Source organism: Corapipo altera, unplaced genomic scaffold, assembly GCF_003945725.1.
Source record: "Corapipo altera isolate COAL_440 unplaced genomic scaffold, ASM394572v1 77b, whole genome shotgun sequence".
Taxonomy (NCBI): domain Eukaryota; kingdom Metazoa; phylum Chordata; class Aves; order Passeriformes; family Pipridae; genus Corapipo; species Corapipo altera.
The window spans coordinates 759,701-780,346 of NW_020884933.1; the positions used below are offsets into that span (position 1 = coordinate 759,701).

At 50.3% G+C, this 20,646-nt stretch overlaps 2 protein-coding genes across 3 annotated transcripts in view; one reads left to right on the forward strand and one right to left on the reverse strand.

Moving 5' to 3' along the window:
* Positions 1 to 6,443, forward strand: part of ST7L (suppression of tumorigenicity 7 like) — a 23,239-nt gene extending 16,796 nt beyond the window's left edge. For both annotated transcript variants that reach the window (XM_027659991.1, XM_027659993.1), the window contains exons 14-16: positions 246 to 385; positions 5,609 to 5,678; positions 5,911 to 6,443. In XM_027659991.1, the coding sequence (XP_027515792.1) occupies positions 246 to 385; positions 5,609 to 5,662 (194 nt within the window). In that variant the 3' untranslated portion in view covers positions 5,663 to 5,678; positions 5,911 to 6,443. The remainder of the gene's footprint in view (positions 1 to 245; positions 386 to 5,608; positions 5,679 to 5,910) is intronic.
* A 7,785-nt stretch (positions 6,444 to 14,228) lies between these two features.
* WNT2B (Wnt family member 2B) lies at positions 14,229 to 18,927 on the reverse strand. The gene is made up of 4 exons (XM_027659994.1): positions 18,703 to 18,927; positions 16,976 to 17,253; positions 16,315 to 16,579; positions 14,229 to 15,300 (listed from the first exon to the last, which is right to left on the reverse strand). The coding sequence occupies exons 1-4, from the start codon at positions 18,827 to 18,829 to the stop codon at positions 15,071 to 15,073; spliced, it is 900 nt and encodes a 299-aa protein (XP_027515795.1). The 5' UTR covers positions 18,830 to 18,927; the 3' UTR covers positions 14,229 to 15,070.
* Positions 18,928 to 20,646: the final 1,719 nt, after the last annotated feature.

Here is a 20,646-nt window from a genome sequence, read left to right on the forward strand (position 1 = left end):
ACAAAGGTGCAATAACTGTTAATAATGAAGACAAAGGTGCAATAACTATTAGCAGTGAAGTCAAATAGGGGGAAAATTTTTGAGAAGGGTAAGAGTTTAAGTACTGGGACCTAAGATGTGCTGCACAAGTCTTGAGTCCACACTTCTTCCCTCTGAAGGTCCAGAACTGGGTTACAAGACTATAAATAATTCAGAACACCTTCTTTGACTGTCCAGTGTCAACATTCTCCATTTTTTCCTTTCAGCATTTCACGAGGTCTCCGTTTACCCCCAGAAGGAACTTCCCTTTTTCATCCATTTCACAGCAGGCCTGTGCTCCTTTTCAGCCATGCTGGCCCTGCTCACCCACCAGTTCCCTGAGCTGATGGTCATTTTGGCTAAAGCTGTAAGTACTGCTACGTGGGCCTTGCTTAGCTATCCTGGGGGATTTCTGGGAATTTTGATGTCTAGGGTGGAGCAGCCTCTAGTCAGTCTCGTGTTTGTGGGGCATGAATTATTTTATCTGCTTCTTTAAGAACCTTGGTAGTGACACGTGTTGAGATTTGGGCAAAATGTCTGTTTTGACAACAAGATGAACTGTTTACTACAACATCCCGTGGCTTTAATTTGCACTGTTAGGGTGAGAGAGCAGCATTTCAGCACCAGAGAAGTTTTGCCCCAGAGCACTGTGTGGAGGATGGATTTTATCCTCAAAGAAGTGGAAGACTGCAGTGGGAGAGGCTCAAAAATAAACGTGTTGACTGGAGATTTTGAGAAGGGAGTGAAAGGCAGGCTGGGCTGCAGGAAAAACAGGTCTCTTGTGAGCATTGGAAACCCATAGCATGATGTGAGTGGAACAGATGAGAACAGGTAAAGTAACTGCTAACTTCAGAGCAGGGTCACAAGTGAGTTTGGCTGTCACTTACCTCTCAGTATTTTTATATCTCATCTGTTTCCAGTTACTAGATGGAGAATGTGCTCAGTGACCACAGTTCTGTCATTTAAGTACCTGTTCAGGGATAGAAATTGGACTTGATGATGGCACTAATCTGTGATGCTTTAAATGTGTCAGTTGTTGAGCTTGTATCTTAAATATGTCATATCTTAAATATGTATCTTAAATGAGCCATATCTTAAATATGTCTGTTCCTATGGGTGTCTTCTGTGCCCATCTCTTTCTCCCTCTCTCTGCCCTGCTCTTTTTAGGGTTTCTCTTCCTTACTTCTGTTACCATCTGCTGGTTGTAACCTTGTCATCTCTCCCTGGACTCTGGAAGCTGAGGGACAAACTGCACAGGCAGCTTCCCAAAGTAATCCACACAGTAGGTTTGGCCTTGATTGAACTGCAGGTCTCATGCAGTAGAGCAGAGTGGCAAATAAAGAGCTGTGAACTCTCAGTGAATCATTTATTGTAGCTTTGCTGGTCAAAATAGAGGGTGAAAGGCATTTGCTTCCTGGCTGGTTTAATGCAGCAGGTAATGGAGACCCAGGAGGAAAGCCCTTTATTTTAAGAATACTTTGCTCCTAAAAGCCTTGGCTTTGCTAGTGAGCCCAGCCTAGTGTCCAAGTCATGCAGGTCTGAGAGTGGGGCCTCATTTCCACCCAGTTCTGTTGATCTTTATGTTGGAAAATGTAGTTGGACATGCCAGTGACAAATTTCAGTGCTGCTCATAATTGGCTGGGTTCGTGGTAACTAGGGGCTAACTATCTGCTTGATTAATTCTGGAAGGGCTGCATTAGCAAAGTTGTATGATTTCCAAAGAGATACAAGGTCAAATGTTATGCTAACAAAGAATTGCTTGGTGAAGTTCTCTCTGCTGGGTTTCTTGAACCACAAAAAAAAAAAAGAAAAGAAAAAGAAAAGGACTTTGTATGAGTGAGTTGGCTTTGCAGAATGGCAGTTTGGATGTCAAGTGACATGTCCAAGTGTGTGTGTGGGGGGAAAACTCCCAGAGTTTGGTCATTTGGCAGCATGTTTCTTTGGTTTATTTTCTATAGGAAGGGATGGATAGTGTCTGTTCAGCTGAAATGATCAAGAGGCACATTGTCACATCCTTCCCCAGCCAAGTCACAGTGGTGGGAGGCACAGACAGAGGGGTTCTTGCCACTCTGTGCTACTTTAATACTGGCAAAAAGTGGAAATTTTGTACTGAGATCATCAGGCAAGAGGTGAATTCTGTATTAATTTCTTAAGATTGACAGCTGAGAAGAAAATACCACCTTCCAGTATTTGGCTATTTTAGCTGATTTTAATGCTTACTCCCAGTCATACTCTAATGACTAAAATTCTTCCTTATTCTAATTATTGCATGATTGTACTTTTGATCCCCTTCCTGATGTTTTCAAGAGCATTCAGAAAACTTGCAAGAAACACTGATCTTCACCATCAAACTAACACTTCTGATTTTATTGCCCACAGGGCAATTCTTTTCATTTTATTTTTTTAATGCCCACAGGGCAATAAAATACAAAATGGAGCTGGGACAAGATCATCCTTAAGGTCCCTTCCAACCCAAACCATTCTGTGATTCCATGATTCAATTAATAGATTGCCTCAATATTTTAACTATAGATAATGCTGTGATGGTTGCTAACACTTTATACATTATCTCTTGTGTTCTGGAGCTCTGTAGCAGTAGCATCTGGTTGAATTTTCATACAAAAAAATGGAATATTATCTCCTATTTAAAGACACCAGCCTTCATTGTAATAAACCAGTTCTTATTTGCTGTATTTAGTGTTACATCTTCAAGTAATTCCAGTGCTTTAAGCTTTTTAAGTTGTATTTTACTGTGTATTTTGTTATTTTTCACCTTACTGTGTTTTAACTTATTAAATATAGTAATTTGAGGTACTGAATGGTTTATCTGCAGTGCTTTGGCCTTAGGGAGAAGCAATACAAAATGTATTTATTGCCGACAAATTCTGTTCTAGATTTCTTGGAAATTCCAGAATTTTAGGAAAGGCAGTTGGAAATTTTCGTGTCTGGAATTTTTCACTGTAAAATCTCCAAGCTGTGGCTCCTTGGATTCCATTTCAGTTGCTTCTTAATCCAACTGTTTTTCCAGCAGTTGAATCCCCCCCCCAGCCTCAGAAGGGCTTTCAGGAGCCGAATACCTTCCTATTGACTTGAAAAGTCTGCAGTTTACATACTTTCATTTGTTAGTGCTTGAGTTTGTTTCCTCCACAATAAATCACGGGGTAAACCTTGGCAAATTGCTAAAAATATTCCGAGTGGCCAAAAATCACAAGGAAGCGTTTGCTGGTTCCAATGTACACAGAGGGATCCAGCACCAGCAGGGCCCCGAGCGCTGGCACCGGCTCTGGAGTGGGAAGGGATCCTGCCCCCACACTCCCAGCACTGTGGGCTGGCACCACGAGGTTTTTCAGTGTGTCTGGCACAGGTGGGGTGGTTTGCAGGTGCTGGGGACCGGTGCTGGCATGTTTGGCATTTACTGATCCAGTTAGAGGAGATGCCCAGAGAGGTTGTTGCCCGCAGAGGTTGTGGACTCTCCATCCTGGAAGTGTCCAAGGCCAGGTTGGATGGAGTTCTGAGCAACCTGGTCTAGTGGGAGGGGGTCCTGCCCAGGGCAGGGGGTTGGAATTAGATGATGTTTAAGGTCCCTTCCAGCCCATTCTGTGATTTGATAAGTGCAGATGCACCGTGTGAGCTGGTGCTGCTGAGGACAGTGGGACAGGCGGTGGTGGAGGATCCACATGAGCTGCAGGATCAGTGCAAGTGCTCCCAGAGGGTGACAGCTCAGCCTTGCTGTTTCTTTCATCTAGATTTCTGACCTCTTGGAGAATCACACTGTTCTTGATCATCAGACAGCTCTGTTTCTCAAGCAGTTGCTGCTTAAATTCATCCCAATAAGTGACAGAAGGGAGGAGGCACACAAAAGGGATGACAGTTATATGTACAGCTCACTGAACAAGCTGAAAAGCACTGCTACATAAAACAACTTCTGTTGTAACTGCAGACAAAAGGGTCTGATTACTTTTTCATTCAGTATGAATTTTTATTTCTTAGTTAATTACATGGGTGGAGAATTGGGTGGCTGTATATCATCTTGCAAAAGTGGGGTTGCACAATTCCTTGTGGAATACAAAGACACTCAGAAGTCTGCTTTCAAGGACACAGTGATGCAGAGTGACAGCAGGCACTGCAAACAGTCTGCCCAGAAATTCCTGAAAGCACCCAACACACCTTCATAGAATCATGGAATGCTTTGGCTTGAGAGGGACCTTAAAGCTCATCCTGTTCTACCCCCTGCCACGGGCAGGGACACTTTCCACAAGACCAAGTGGCCTTGAACACTTCCAGGGATGGGGCAACCACAACTTCTCTGGGCAATTCCAAGCAGATCAATCCAATTGCTTAAATCCAAACCTTATGCTACTGGAATAGACCAGTATTAGTTAATATTAAATTATTGAAAAAATAATGCAGCAGTGTTCCTGCTGAATCCTACTGAAAACAACTTCCTTGTTCAGGGAATTGGACAAAATCCTAAGACAGTCCATGTTCCAAAGTGGTTTGATATGGATTGCTTGGCATTTTCACAAGAAAGAAAGAAGTCATGGGACTTAAATTAAAAATTGGCTAATTTTTATGATTGCAAGATTAGGAGAAAGCATTTCCCATTCTGAATGTTCCCTGGCTCCCCATAAGAACCTTCTGTGCCATTTTGCCCAGAGCAGCCATCTAGGGACAGAAAATAGGGCAAAGCAGAGCCGTGCCTGGCAAGTCCTGCTTTCTGTGACACTCTGCTTTACTTTCTGAACAAATCCCCCTACCACTTTCCCCAAAGCTCATTAAGTGAGACTGGAGAATTAAGTTTTTAGCCAGCTGCTGAACTTTTCATATTTATAAACACTTGAGTCTTTTGCTTATCTAAGAGAAAATGTGTATAGTTTGGAGATGTGCACTTCCCTGCCAATGTGTAATGAGTGGTTCTACACTTGATAGGAAAAAAAAAAAGCCTGAAGTTTCCTGTCAGAGCTGAGTGTGGGTGCCAAGGGCAAAGGTTTCTTGCCTTGCTAATCTACATCTTAACTCATGCACTTAATGGGAAGGTGCCACACACAAACAGGCAGGGAAGAGCTGGCTGCAAGGGAAAGCTCCTGCACTGCTGTGAATGTTATGTTTTAAAAGCCTTTTTAATGTAATATTTGAGGTTATGATAGAAGCCAGGAGGGCCAAAGTGAAACCTTCAAAGTAAATGAGTCCTGTCGTTGCTGCCTCATGAAACGAGGGTTTGTGTGAGGATAACCCGAGTCCCAGGGGAATACTTGGGGGATGGGTTGAGAAGGTGCAGGGGAGCTTGCACCATTTGTTTTAGCCTAATCTTTATTTCTGGAACTGTTTAGATGGCATCTAGAATATGGATCCTGTCTGGAAGCACGGGCTGCTCTTGGTGGATGGGCTGTTCAGTTTGCACATGTTTGAGTCGATGACCCATAAATCAAGACAGGAGGTGATCTTTAAGGTCCCTTCCAAACCCAAACCACTCTGTGATTCTATACCTACCATTCTCCCCTGTCTGTTCAGCCCTGAAGGCACAGTGCTGAGCAGCTGGAAGAGTTGTGGCATGGAGAAATGCCACCCTAACCCTCCTGCCTCTGCCCAGGTGCTGCGGGTGCTGTGGCCGGTGAGTGCTCCCAGTGTCTTGGCCTCCAGCTGAGTGGACCATGCCAGGGGTGAGTGGACAAGGCTGGAGCTGTGGCTTCCAGGGGTTTTTCTTCTTTTGTATGTCTTCATTAATACTTAGTGTTCACAACAAGCCTGTTTCATGTCATCAGCAGTGAAGGGATTGTAGTTCTGTTGCCTTGAGGGGAAGACACGGGGTGGGTTTTGTTCATACTCTGAGCCTGCAGGAGGAAGTTGGTTTGGAAGCTGAGCTGATTTATTGTTGTGTTCTCTTTCTTCCAGTGCTTTGGGACTCTTCTTCCACCCTTCAGCTTCACTGTGGAACACGTTGAGGTCCTGCTGCTGCCCAGCCTGTGGCATCAGCCAACTCCAGTGTGACTGGAGTGTGTTTTCCATGATAGTTTGGTTTGATTCTCATGAGCCTCACCCTGGTGGTTGGCTGACCCCCAGTCCTGGGGGGCAAGGAAGAAATCTGGGCTCTTCAAACTGACATCTTTGACAGGCTTCCATGTTGATGGTGCTTAACATATGAATTTCTTCTTTGGCCTTAGTCTATAGTCATCTAAGAAAATAGTTTTTGTTGAGCAATAGTTTATTGCTCTCTAAATCACTTGGACAACTGGAAGCTCATACTTCCTCTGTAAGAAAGGAGAGTACACAAACTGAACAGGTGTTTGGAATATTGATACTTCCTTCTCAGCTGCAGATGCACCAGATACTTGGCTTAGATTTAATTTTATAAGCCTTTTTCAAAATATTTGTTAACAGCAAAGTATGATTTTGCTTTCTTTATTAAAAAGTTGCTTCTTAACACATTGAATTTGTTGACTTCTTAAGCGTCTGTTTAATATAGATTATAGTGTGCAAACACATTTCTTTCTTCTCTATCCTTAAGGGTAGTTTTACTGAATAACTCAAGGAGATGGTTGTATAAACTCCTCTGTTTCATGTTGTTACTCCCTTAGATTTAATTGTGCACTTTCTATTCTTCAAGGCAAAGCATTTTGAAAGACAGGGCGGCTTCTGAATCTGCCCAAAGTGGTTGTGATATCTGCATGGGAGGCTTTTTTTTGGGAGACCTGAACTTTCAAGTGTTAGTCCAAAGTACTGTGGTTGTTGATATCAGGACTTGAGGAGAAGGGAGATGTGGAGAACTCCTCAAAGGAGTTGCTTCATGTACAGCCCAGCCCCAAGGGTTTGTTTACTGCAGAGGTGAAAAGATTGGCTGTGGCAGCCAAGTGGTTTGGGGTAATTGGTGTGACCTCATTTCCACTCTCCCATTAGAGAAAATGTCTCCTTTTTCCCATGCAGATCTGCTGCTCTGCAGTGAGGGAGCAGAGTCACGTTAGCCCAGGCTTCTTAAGAGGGGAAGTGATAAAAATAGCAGAGGCTTGTGGAGAAATGCTAATTCTGGGCACGTGGAAACCCATCATCTTACATTTTGCAGATAAACACATACACTTACCCCTAAGAACTTAACACACTTGATCTCCACTATCTCTGTGAAGGTTTGTGACTTTGATGGCTTCTTTCAAAGGTCATGTAAATTATTCCAGTTCCTGAATGTGAATGGAGGAGTCTTGTTGTAGCCTACTCTGTTCTCTGAAACAATTCCTAAAGCAATCAGTTACTTTACGAGGTCAGTTGGAGTTGACCTAGAATCCATCTTGACAAAGAACATTAAATGAATTAATTTTTTCTTCTTTTCAAATCCTTCTTTACCTTGCAATCCAAGTGCTATGAAGCTGAGAGTGACCTCTGCATCTCATGTAAGTGCAGTTTGTTTGTAACTCTGGCTGAGGGGAAACACACGTGTTTAGGTAGAAATGCCATTGTTGCTCTCCATTTATGTGTCTGTTGACTGACTTTAATCCAAGTTAAATACTTTTAATTCATTGAGAAATCAAAAGGGGAGCCCTACAGAAAGGTAACTACCCATACTTTTGGAGTTACCTAACTACTAGTAGGTGATTTTCTCAACTTTTTTTCCAGTTGAATGTGTGTCACTGGGGCTGTTTCTCACTTAGGAATCACTGTGGTGATTAATAGACCTGTTGTGTTCATGTGATTTCACTTCTTGGTCCGCAGGGGCCCATAAGGTAACCAACCTAATGCTTTTTAAAGTTGAACCTTTTCCAGCAGTTGTGTGGGGTTATAAATGAAGCTCTGCCTCCCATGTATCATCCCAAGAGCTGCTTTCTCTCACTGTCCTCCCCTGACATAACAGTAACAGAAAGGGGATGGGCTTGTGCTGAAAGGAGAGCTGGCAGCAGGCTATGTAATGAAAATCTTCCTGTCTCTAGAAGTGCCAGCAATTCTTGAGGAAGGAGGAGTGCTCTGTATGATTTCCTAGCAGGATTGTCCATGCTTTTTAGGAGTGTTCTTTGCCACATGGGAGCAGGGACTTAGACCTGACCCATACCTTAGTAATACCATCTCAATTAAGTTATGTGTGTGTGTGTATATATATATTAAAAAAAAAATTACAATTATGACTCAGGGCAGATAAGCATTGATGTAATTTCCTGGAAACATGCACTGTGGTGACCTTACAGCCATTGGGATGGAAAAAGCCTTTCCATGAGGCTCTGTGTGGCACTAATAGACTTCTCAGATTTTCAGTTCATTCAGTCCATTCAGTCAAATCTTGAAGATCAGCATTTATTTCTATACCTGAGGCCAATGTGTATATTTGTAAACCAGGATAATTATAATCTCTTTGATAATTTAGGCAGGGTTTGACTTTGGGGTGGGTTTGGTTTGTTGGGTGGTTTTTGGTGCTCACAGTCTCTCACCACGTGATGACAGGTTAGTTCTTGATCAGGAAGAGGAGTTCTGCCTTTCCTCCTGCCAACCTCTTGTGTCTCCAGAAGTAATTTCCAAAAAGGACAGGGAGGAAAGGAAAGGGGGGAAGTGTTACCACACACAGTAAAACTATTGTTTGTGAGGTAATTGGGGACTGAATTTCTGTGTGAATTTGCCCTCTTACCACTGATTTTAACAAAAAGTGTGTAAAGATCTTTGTGGATCAGGACTTTATTGCATGTACATCTGGAGAGACAACACAAACATGATTTAACACATCACTGGAACAACTTTCTGGTGTCTGACTTGAGGTGTTTGGAAGTTGATATCACCGTGCTTTTGGGTATTTGATGTAGGAGTATTTCAGTTGGTGGCTCATGGTAGTACAGTGGGTGCTACCAGCTTTCACTGGAGCTATTATGATAAAATTCTTAAAGCAGAGGTGAGGCAGTTTAGACTCAAATATTTCTGGGTAAAGGTCTCCTCAAGGCAACTCTAGTCACGTGGGCTTATGAACCACATCAGAATGCTGGGGAATGAGCTCTCTGGCAGTTATTTACACGCTGTGAGCCCCTCATTCTTGAAATTTGGGATAGATCCATGTGTTAGTAGCTCATATGCATGTATGTATGGGGCCAAAGGACTTTTCATGCTGCCACACGCCCTGGTCACTGAGTTTATGGGGACAGATTCACATGGAGATGGCCCTAGAGTGGTTCTCCATCCTGGTTTGTCGCAGGCCAGTTCCTTCCCTGCATCTCTCCAGCACTGGCCAGGCATGTTTATTCCCTGCTCCTCGTCCTGGAATTGTTGTGAGGGTGCCAAGGCTCGTAGATCCATGACTCTGAGCAAGGCAGGGTTTAAAGGTCATAGTCAAGACCATTAATAACAAGGTGCAAACGGCTGGTTTATATGTAATGTGAAGCTTTTTACTTATTTCATTTTTGCACTTTGGGGGCTCTGTTTGCTTATGGAGCACTTGGTGTCTGGTACCTATTTAGGCTGAGAGCAGGCAATTGGGTTCCTTCAGGCCTTCAGAGGAATGCAGAAAATTGTTCTCTGGTGTTGTAATTCTGCTGGGATAACTGGAGCTTATTTGTCTCACTGCTTATTAAATGCATACTTGTCTTGAGGTCCTCTTTTTTTTTTTTTTTTTATCCTGAGAAACATTGGGTGAATCCCAAGGACCACAAGTGAGAGGAAGATTCCAGGGGGAGGGGGAGAGTGAAGTGCCTGCATCTCTCCACGAGCTGCATCATCCACCTCCAGTGCCAGCAGAATGAAGAGGTTAAATATGAGAGCAGACTCCCTTAGGGAAGGGAGACAAACGAACGGGGGGCTCAGCCAGACATAAATTAACTTTGCCCTTCCCCCTGCTCGGGGATGAGACTCTGAGGGGAGCTGCACCTCCCAAACACTAATGGATGGGGTGTGTGGTTGGGAGCCACGTGAGGCTGTGCTGAGGTGTTGGAAGGGAGTGTGGGAGCACATGTGAGCTGGTGCTGAGCCCTTCACAGAGGGCACTGTGGGCAGCAAGGGCAGAGGGGCTTCGTGGAATCACAGAATATCCTGAGCTGGAAGGGATCCACAGGGGTCATTGAGTCCAACTGCTGGCCCTGCACAGGACAACCCCAAAATCCCACCCTGGGCCTGAGGGTGTTGTCCAAACACTCCTTGAACTCTGGCAGGTTTGGGGCCGTGCCCACTGCCCTGGGGAGCCTGTTCAGTGCCCAACCACCCTCTGGGGGCAGAACCTCCCCTCCAGAGTTCATGTTCTACCAGCCTCTGAGCAGTGTCCAGCTTGCCCTGTGTTGCTGCCAACAGGGACAGACAGACTCCTCCTGTCCCTGTCCTGCAGTTAATTAGGGTGGCTGCAGAGGTGAGGTGGGCTATTGCCACCTCTGTACATCAGCCAGGGTGACAGCAGCACTCACAGGGGGCTTCTGTGTACGATGTTCTGTGCTCTGAATTCACCCGAGTTACAACAAAGGTGGAGACAGAGTAAAGGCAGCTTCATTTTCCAGCTCTGCCTCCCGGCTCCCTCCTCCCTTCTGGAGCCTCCTCGGCGGGGTGTGCTCTGCCTGCCCCAGCCCTTCCACTGGAGGGACAGCCGGTGATCGGGGATGCTGCTCATGTGCTTGGAATTTTCCTGGTTTCCAGCCTGGGTTGCTGTGCTGTGCTCCTTGGTGGGATGCTCGGTGAGTGTGCTCACTGGGGAGAGCGAGGTAACACACCCACACTTACGGCATCACCGAGGGTGCACCCGCCACGATGAGTGTGCTCCTCCTTCGGGATCTTCCTCCTTTGGTTATTCCTGGCCAGTGACATTTTCCTTTCACTCTGGATGCGCTGAATTGTGCAATCACAGCGCGGCCCCGTCGGCTCGGACCCTTCTCTTAACAACCTCTTGATTCCTTTTCTAATTTGGCTGTGGGCTTTCATCAGTTATAAAACAGAGTGACACAGTATGTGACTGTTGCATTCTCCTGCCTTGACTCACTGGCTGCGATTCCAGAGCAGTGACCCCCTGCTGCTTGCTGGAGCAGCCCTCCGTGACTCGGCATCGGGAATATGGGATGTGAAAGCTCCCACACGGATCTTTGACAGGCTGTGCAAATTCCAGTCAAAATGCCCCTGTAAATCTGTCCCTGCCAGCTGGGTCTGTAACAGCAGGTGACCCCCATGATCACACTGATCACAGGCACCTTTTGCACCTCTGTGAACCCCCTGGAGAACAGAAAAGGCCCACAGGAGGTGTTGGGATTGGGGTGTAGCTGGGGCACTGGTGCCACTCTGCTTTGCTGGGCTCAAAAACTTAAGGATCTTGCCACTACCATCCATGCAGAAAAATGGTGGTGTCATCTTGGTTAAAGGCCTGTTGTCACTCCTGTGATCTACTGAAAATCAGAATCGTAGAATCTCCTGAGTTGGACCCAGAAGCAACATCAAAGTCCAGCTCCTGGCCCTGCACATGATCCTGTGTTTCCAGTGCCTTCTACCTGTGTGTCCTGTCCAGCTTCTTCAGAGAAGGTAATTTATTCAGAAGCTCATTAAGCAATTAATTCTGCTCCTTGTCCTTAAGTTCAGATATGCTTTTGACTGGAGGATAATTAGAAGATGATCTTGCATAAAAGGCTCCCTGCACATTTCAGGCAGATTACTTAAGAGGGGCTTGTGAGAGGGACTGAGTGTTCCCTGACGAGACTGCAGCCTTCAGAAACGTTTAGAGATGGAAAACAGCTGCCTGCCCAGGATGAGTGTGCTGGGGGGAGCTTCGGTGGGGCTCATCTGTGGGAAGACAGACCAGTCTGGATTTCCTTCAGCCCACAGCGGGATGTCATCTTGCACAAGCACTGGGAGTCTGCTCAGGCTGACCAGTGGATTTCAGTTCCCAGCCATTCTGCTGGGTTTTATTTTGCTAATTGCTTGTTAATTAATAAGGGAGTGTAGCCTTGCATAGCCCTTTGCAGGAGAAACTCTCCCTTCTTCTGTCAGGTGGACTCGAGCTCATCAGGCTGTGCCCATGGCTGCTTCTCTGGGTGCTTCTGGAGCACTGGTACCTGCTTCCAAGTGTTTTTACTCCTGATTCACTGCTGTGACAGGGGAAGGCAGCCAGGCAGGGGGTCCCACCACGCTGGTGGACACAGGACTATGGAGGGTTTCTGTCTCAGCTGTGGTTATTCCACAGAGCACTGGAGGCATCCAGTTTAGCATCTCTGGGATGACATGGGAAAGGGGGAAGTCAATAAACCCAAGGCAACCTGTGCTCAGGAGTTTCCCTCTTTGGTTTAAAATATGAACATCTGCACTCAGAGGGAGGATGTATTTTGGCAGCAGCCATTGATTAAGGTGTCATTCATCAGGTGGGCCCACAGATCTGCTGCAGACACTTCCCGGGGGTCCTCTGCAGAGGAAGAAGTGTTTGTTGACAGCTGACCCCAGGTCCCCAGGCACTGGATCCCTCCCAGTGTCCTGCTCTGGGAGGGAGGCTTGGATTGATGGCTGAGGGGGCAGCATTTTTTTCAAGTCTGTTGTAAATTGCTGGTAGGTGGAGCAGTAATGAAGATAAATGAGGGGCTCTTCCAGGTCGATCAGCCTGATGGCTGTGGCAGGCTTGGGATGCCTTTGGCCTGGCTCAGACCTCCCGCTCACCTGCCAGCATTCCTCAGCACAGCCGAGATGGGACAATGGTCTCTGAGTTTCCAGAGGGCTTGGAAGGGTTTTGGGGGGAGAACAGGAGGCTCCCAGGTAAACACCAGCTCGAGTGCAAGAGCAGGGAAGGTGCTGCCCAGCCCTCTCATGCTCTCAGCACAGGATTCAGCAGGGAGATGGTTTAATTCAGTAAGAAACAATTAGGTAGTGGGGAGGTGGGATTCCTGTAACTCTTTTTAAGAGAGTTCTGTTAAAATGTCACCTTTTTTCTTGCCTGTGGCTCTGCAGCAGCTCTGCTGAAGGTCCCTTTTCTGCACGAGCACTCTCGGTGGTCTGGCACAGAGGAAGGTGCTCTAATCTGGCCCATGGCAGGCTCTTTAAATTCTTTGAGCAGTTCCCATCAAAGCACTTTTCAAAGTGGTTTTCTCTCCCCACTTAAACTAATATTTCCTAGGGCCATTGAGTAAAATCCCCGTTCAGAGATGCTCTCGGTGCAGCAGCCAATGGGTGGCTTAGGACCAGCATAATCTTCTTTGCCTTAATCCCATCCTGCTCCTTTGACCTTCCTCCAGACTTGGCTGTTGAGGCCTGCTCAGCTCCCTCTGCCCACACATCTCGCTGCTGCCAGGAGAAAACCCTCCCTGGAGAGCTCCCACAGCCCCTCTGGCAGCAATAAAGCAGATCCCAGCAAAAAAAAGTATTTACAGATGTATGTCCCCTTTGACTTGGCCTTTCCAGTTGGCTTGGAACGTCCATGAAAATTTCCTTTGAGTGTGCAAAACATCCTTACCTGCCCATCAACACAACGCTGAGCAATGTTACGAAAACTCACCCCTTTTTTTCTGGCTCAGGGAGGAGGCACAGCCTGCCTGGGGCAATGGGCAGCCCAGCTCTAGGCAGGAGGGAAGTGCCAGAAGCATCCTCAGCCTCAGGAATTGCAATGCAGAAGGTAATTTCTCTATTTTACCCGGGGATATTAAATTTGCGGGTGCAACTGTTGTACATTACATCTGTTTGTGTGGACTGGGACCTTTTGACCAGACTATAAAATATCTGTACACTAAACAAGACATCTTTGTAATGCTTAAACTGGAGGAAAAGAATTGAGGGAATTTCTAGAGATCAGAGGCGTGGATCCCTGTAATGTATTTACTGGCAGCTCTGCAGCTGCCTGCCCCCCCCTTCTCATCAACTTCAGTTTTACTTGATTATGTTTGGAGTGGTTGGTTTGGGGTTTTTTTTAATGGGAAAGGTTTGGAAGTTTATCTAGCATCTCCTGTTCGACCCAGTACTAGAGAACATTGGAATGGTTTGGGTTGGAAGGGTCTTTAAAGCTCATCCCATTCCACCCCCTGCCACGGGCAGGGACACCTTCCACTAGCCCAGGTTGCTCCAAGCCCTGTCCAACCTGGCCAGGGATGTGCAGCCACATGTCCTAGGCTGTGCTGCTGCTGAGGAAGGATTCCCCTGGGGCTTTGGATGCTGGATGCCATCCTCTGCTTTGTGGGAAGCTACAGATAACTCCTGGGAGAGGGGGGTCTGTGCTTTGGGATGGTGGGAGCTGCAAGCAGCAGGGGGGAAGAAAAGCTGCTCTGGGGAAGTGCCCAGCTGGGTGTGTAGGAATTCAAAAAGCAAAGAACATCTTTTTCTGATATAGGTTTATAATGAATTTTTGACTTAAAATAATAAGCAGTATACACAACATACACGTGAGTTTTACAGAGATGCTGTTGTATCGTTGACTTCAGAACCTACCAGTAAGTTCACAGGTTTCATTTGCTCTCTCAAGCCCTCTGTGCCCGCCAGCATTTAGGGGTGGCCCTTGTCCCTGTGCAGTCCTCCAAGGTTCAGTTCCAATTTACAGCTCCACTTGTCCCCTGTGCTGGGGACAAGGGGACAAGCCTCGTGCAGAGGTGGCTCTTGCTCAGTGGGGTCAGTGGCGTGCCGGGTCTGCTCGAGGGAAACGCGGGGATCACAGAACTGTCTCGTGGATTCTCAACACCCTTCCTCTGGCCTTGCAAAAAAAAAAAAAAAAGGAAAAGCAAGAATGCTTTTGCAAGAGTGGATTATTCTGAACTAGTGGGGTTTTTTTTGCTGGTGAAGCTTTACTGCAACGTAGATTCTCTGGGGAGGCGCAGGATTCCTCAGCCATCGCATCCCGACTGTCGGCCCTCCGAGCCCGTATCGGTCACACCCGTCCCTCTGCAAAGAGAACCTCTGCAGGTTCACAGTCTTAAGCAAGGATTGCAGCCTCCTCCCTGGTCGGGGATTAGTTTTGCTGAGCAAACAGAAGGGCCCACAGTACCTCCTGGGAAACGCAGTCCTTCCCTTAGTGCTTCGCGGAATTCATTAAATAAAAGCCATGCAGTCGAACTACAGCTCCCAGAACGTCACGGCCCTCGGGGCACAGGGGTTTAAACAAAAAAAAAATCGCGAGGGTGGGTGGCAGCGGACTCTTCCCCCCGGGGTGCTCCCGCCCGTCTCCTCAGGTCTGGTCCAGCCACTCGGCCCGTTTGGGGGCCTTACAGGTGTGCACGTCCACAGTGTCCTCGCACTCCTTGCAGCGCACAGCGCAGCACCAGTGGAACTTGCACTCGCACTTGGTGACGCGGGTGACGCGCGTGGTGTCGTAGCCGCGCCCGCAGCACATCACCTCGCACCCGTCCGTGCCGCGGGACAGCTTGTTGCACACGCGGCCCGCCGTGCCCAGGGAGCCTGGGGAAGGAAGGAAGGGAGGGAGGGAGGGACACAGGGTCAGAGGGTTCCTTCTCCATCGGGTTCCAGCACTTCTCCCCCCACCCGCCCCGGCCACAGGTGTTGGTGAGACTGGGCACCTCCATCTGCGATAGGGACCTTGGGTCTGAGTGCCTGAGTGGTGAAACCCCGTCGTCTCTGTCACAGCAGGGTCACTTTGGAGCCTGCACTCACTGTGCTCTAAGGACATGGGATGCAGCAATCCCAGCCAGGGATGCAGCGTTGGTGTCCCAGCCCGTGGCAGGAGGTTGGAAAGAGATGGTCTTTAAGGTCTCTTCCAACCTCAACCATTCTGGGATTCTACGACCCTCTGCATGGCCCCCTCCCCGTGCCCACTGCTGCCAGAATGTAAGGGCAGTGGGGGACAGGCAGGGGGTCTGCACAGCTGCTCTGTGCCCGGGGGACCCCTAGAGCAATGCGTGCCTGCTGAGCCAGGCTTTGCAGCTGGCAAAGCTGGGAATGTCCTCTTTGCTCAGGCTGAGGGTGGTGGGAGCACGTGCTGCCTTCCCCACCGAGCCCCCTCGGCTGCTGCCAACCCCTGACCCGGGGATGCTCCAGGCTGGGAAACCATTGATCATCTCTGCAGGAGCCCAGCAGCCCTGACGCCCCTTCCCCGCTCTCATCCCAGCCCCGGGCTGTGTTCTGAGGAGCAGCCGGCAGCCTGTGCAGGGAACAGGCTCTTTATTGCCTCTTCAAGGGAGCTCTGCTCCGCGGGGGGCAGGCTCTGAGGAAACGCTGAGCTACCGTCATTACAAGAGGCCTGAGAGGCTTGGGGCTTTGGTGTAAAGCCTGGGGATTTTGGACAAACACAGTTCTGCCTGTGCAAGTGTGAGGTGCTACAGATGCCCCCCTCTCTGAGGGCTGGGGTTCACTGGGGGAGCTGAGATCCCAAAGCTGGGCTAGCTGGGAGCTGCTGGCCTGTCTGCAGGGGAGGAGGAGCTGCTTTTGGGCAACGACTGGAGCTCTGGGTTTTACCTGCTGACTTGTCCATCACGCAGTAATCAGGTGAGTTCTCAAAATACACCAGATCTGTTTTCGTGGGCTTCCTGAAGTTCTTGTTGGCCACTGTGAAGCCGGTGCCGTCCTGGTTCATCGTCACCTGGATGGCCCCGTTGTATTTCTTCCTTAGGTAATCCCCTGTTTTTCGAAAATCTGACATTGCCAGCCAACAAGTCCTTAGTGTGCAGGAGCCGCTGACCCCGTGGCATTTGCACTCCAGCTTCAGGAAACGCTTCACAGCCTGTGGGAAGAGGGATGTGTGAGGACTGGTGGTCACCCTGGGTGCCAGACATTGCACCGGTGCCTGCTCATCCCTGGTGCAGCTTATCAGCTCTTGGCTGTGTGGGATGGGCTCCTAACAGGAGAGGGGGGCTGTGCACGGAGGGGGCTGTGTATGGAGGTCACTGATGCAGCAGCAGCAGGGACATGTGCTGGGGGAAAAGGTAAGCAGGGCCTCCATGGGGCCATTCCCAGGGCAGAGCGTGTGGGGGAGCGCTGGGAAGGCAGGGCAGCATCCAGCCCTCATCCACAGTAGGACCTGCCCTCCACGGATACCACAGTCCTACTTCTATGCCCAAGCTGTTCCCTACGGAAGGTCCAGGTGGGATGGCTGGTGCAACACTGGGGGCTCACTCACCATCCTCCCACAGCGGTTGTTGTGCAGGTTCATCAGCGCCCGGGCATCCTTCACCTTCTTCTCCTTGGCGTCCACGAAGGCTTTGGCGAAGCGGATCCCGTAGTTGATGTTGTCGCTGCAGCCGCCCCAGTCGAACTCCCCGCGCTCGTCCTTGGAGCGGCCCCTCTTGAGCGGGTCACAGCTGCACACCTTGAGGTCCCCCTGGCTGCAGGCCCGGGTGATGGCATAGACCACCCCGGCCGAGGAGATGGCGTAGACAAAGGCGGCCTCCCTGCTGCCTGGAGCGGGGAGAGGAGCAGGGACGGGGAGTGAGCGTGCCAGGCCGTGCCAGGCGTCTGCAGCCCATCCTGTGCATGGGCAAGCCAAACCCACTGCTGGCTTCCCCGGTGCCCTTCTGACCAAGGGGAATTATCAGGAGCCATGCCCACATGTGCTGAGCCTGCAGGACCAGCCAGCACCCTTCAGCCAAGGCCACCTCCCTCCCTCCTGGGGTGATGGAGAGCATGGAGCCGGCGCCAGCCCCGGCTCTCCCCGCGTGGCACAGCTTGCGCCTGCTATTTTATGTCTCTGCTTCAAGTTCGCAGCTGTTTTTATAACGCTGTAAAAGAAGCTGCAAATCAAAACCATGCTCGTCTTCATTTCGAGGAGCCTTTGAAAGCAACTTCAAAGGCAGCAGAGCTCTCTTTGGGCCTCGCAGGATGGGGCTGTGGCGAGGAGCTTTCATCATTCCCCATCCTTTGCCAGGAGAGGATGCGAGCAGGAGGAAAGGTGCCCTGGTGGGGATGGAGAGGCTGAGAGCGGGCAGGCTGCAGCACGGCAGGGTGAGTGCTACACCCTGGCATTCCAGTCCCCTTCTTCCCAGCCAGGTCCTTGTCAGGAGTCTGGCTTCTGGCTCTGCTGCTTGCCCGCCCCATGGGCAGCTGCCCCATCCCCCCGCCAGCTGGGAGCAAACCCCCCACTCCCTCCACAGCACTCACATGTCCTCCATATGAGCTGGGAGTGGGAAGGCTCTTCCAGCCGCCTTTGATTTGGAGGCTGCATGGCTGGATGCTCCAGCACGGCACGGGATGCAGCAGCATCTGTCCCACAGTGCCGCTGCCTGTGCCGGTGCTCCCGCAGCCCGTTCCCTGCCGGAGCCCTCCCAGGGGCAGCTGGAGCCCCTGATGCTGCTCCTGCTCTGGAACTGCCCCATCCCTGTCCCCATCACACCTTTCCTTGGGTACATCCCTGCTTGTGTCGTATCTGTCCCTCATGTGGAGCAGGACGGTCCCTCCTGGGCAGGGGCTGTGCCCAGCCCTTTGCTCAAGGCTGGCACCTGCCCCGTATCCATGGTCCTCCTCCACCTTGGAGCCCGAAGTGAGGACTGGAGCCGTGGCTCTGCCTTGCCTCCCTTGCCATGCGAGGGAACAGCCAGTTCCCACGTGAATTGCTGAGTCCTGGCCAACCCTGCTCTCCAAATATTTATATATCCCATTACTGTTTACATATGAGCCTGTTCTCCGGAGGTGTCTCCTCCTTCCCCCTTCTCCCCCAGTGCTCCCCCTGCTCCATCTCATCTGGTGCAGCTATTCCAAACGCAGTGCTCTTCTCCCATTACTGCTTGATTAATTTACAGGGAAAAGCAAAGCTCTCCTAAGGGAGTAATCCAAGCCACCGGGCACGGCAGCCCAGCGAGAGGAGGGACTCCCAGGAAGGCAGGGGTGGGAAGGGGATGGGGCAGAACCTACTTCGCAGCATGACCCGGCCGAAGACGGTGTGGTCCCGGTCCAGGGTGCTGCAGTTCCAGCGGTGGTGCCGGAATTGGTGCTGGCACTCCCGGATCCACTCCTTGGCTCCCTCCCCGACCGACTGCATGATGTCGGGGTACCTCTGGCACAGCTGCCGCTGCTTGTTCACCAGCCCGGGGATGTTGTCGCAGATCACCCTCGCGCCCAGCGCCCCGATGTACCTGCGGGAGGGAGCAGTGCCACGTTACTGCCCTGCCTGCAGGGGAACTTAGACTGTCCTGAGCTGGAAGGGACCCACGAGGATCATCCAGTCCAACCCCTGGCCCTGCACAGAACAACCCCAAAATCCCACCCTGTCCCTCAGAGCGTTGTCCAAACCCTTCTGGAGCTCTGGCAGCCTTGGTGCTGTGCCCACTGCCCTGGGGAGCCTGGTCAGTGCCCGACCACCCTCTGGGAGAAGAACCTTCTCCTGATATCCAGCCCAAACTGCCCTGACACAGCTCCAGCCATTCCCTCAGGTGCTGTCACTGCTCACAGAGAGCAGAGATTGGAGCTGCCCTTCATGAGGAAGGTGCAGACCCTGATGAGGTCTGACCTCAGTCTCCTCCAGGCTGAACAGAGTGACACCAGGTCCTCACCTTGCTCAGGGGTCTTATATTGAAGCCCACCTTCTCCTCTTTCCTTTCTACTTGTGTCACAGCTGCTCTGGGCTCTGCCCAGGGTGTCCCCCCACAGCAGTGTGCCCCCCTTGCAGTGTCCCCATGGTGTGGACAAGCTGTAGAGCACATGTGAGACCTGCCCGGGGCTGTGGTTCAGACAGGCAGGACACAGGGACAGGGCACTGCTGAGCCATCACAGCCACTGGCCTTCAGTCCTTGTGTTCAGTATAATGGGGTGCACAAAGCTCTGCTCTGTGCAGGCAAGGAGCAGGGGGTCTGTGGAGAACATCTGCCCCAGGAGACAGCCAGCTCTGGGTGCTGCGAGTCCTGGGATGAGCCCCACGAGCCTGGGCTCTGTCAGCTCCTGGGGTGGCAGCAGAGGAACTTGCTGATGTGCAAAACCTCCCTCCCACCCTCTTCCCTACATCCCAGCCCTGCCTGGCCCTGCTGAGCACAGCAGGATGGCTGGTGCATGCTCTGCCCTGTCTCCTGCTTGCACTCCGTGGGAACAGTGTCCATGGCACAGGCACCTGTGCCATGCTCAGGTAGAGAAGGAGGAGGAAGAGGACCAGGCTTCACCTGTTGTTGCTACAGTCCTCACACTGTTATCCCCCAGCTGTTGATTCCTCTCTGTGCACCTCCTGCACTGGTGAACACTTGTGATCACGCCCTGAAGTTGCACAACTGGGAGAACTGTGTCCCCCATCCTGGCTGTGTCCCACCTGCATCCCTGTGTCCCACCTGCATCCCTGTGTCCCACCTGCATCCCTGTGTCCCACCTGCATCCCTGTTCCCCCCCTGCAGCAGCAGGAGAGAGCAGGAGCTCAGAGCAGGAAGACAATGCACAAACAACAGTCTGGCAGAGCCTGGCTGAGCCCTGTGGGCAGCTTTCTGTGGCCACGGGGGAGGGCCCCTGAGCTCTGCCCCTCACTCTCACACCATCCCGGACAATGGCAGCACCATGGAATTTTCCATCCCGGTCAGCTCCTGCCTGCGCCACCCTCTCGCCCCTCTGGCTGCTTGTGCTGGAGGACGATGTTTGCTGCAGAGCACGGAGCTGGGATTCTGGCTGGAAGGGATGAGGTTTGGGTGGGATTCAGATTTTTTCTAGCCCCCGGACTGGAAGTAAAAACCTTCCTTTAATAATAATAAAAAGCAATAAGCTCGGACAATATTTCATTGTCTCTCTCTGGCCACGTTCTATCGCTTCTGTCCGCCCCAGAGAGAGCTCCCAAGCTCAGGAAAGCCCTGCGAGCACAGAAAGCAATGGGATCTGTTCCCCTTT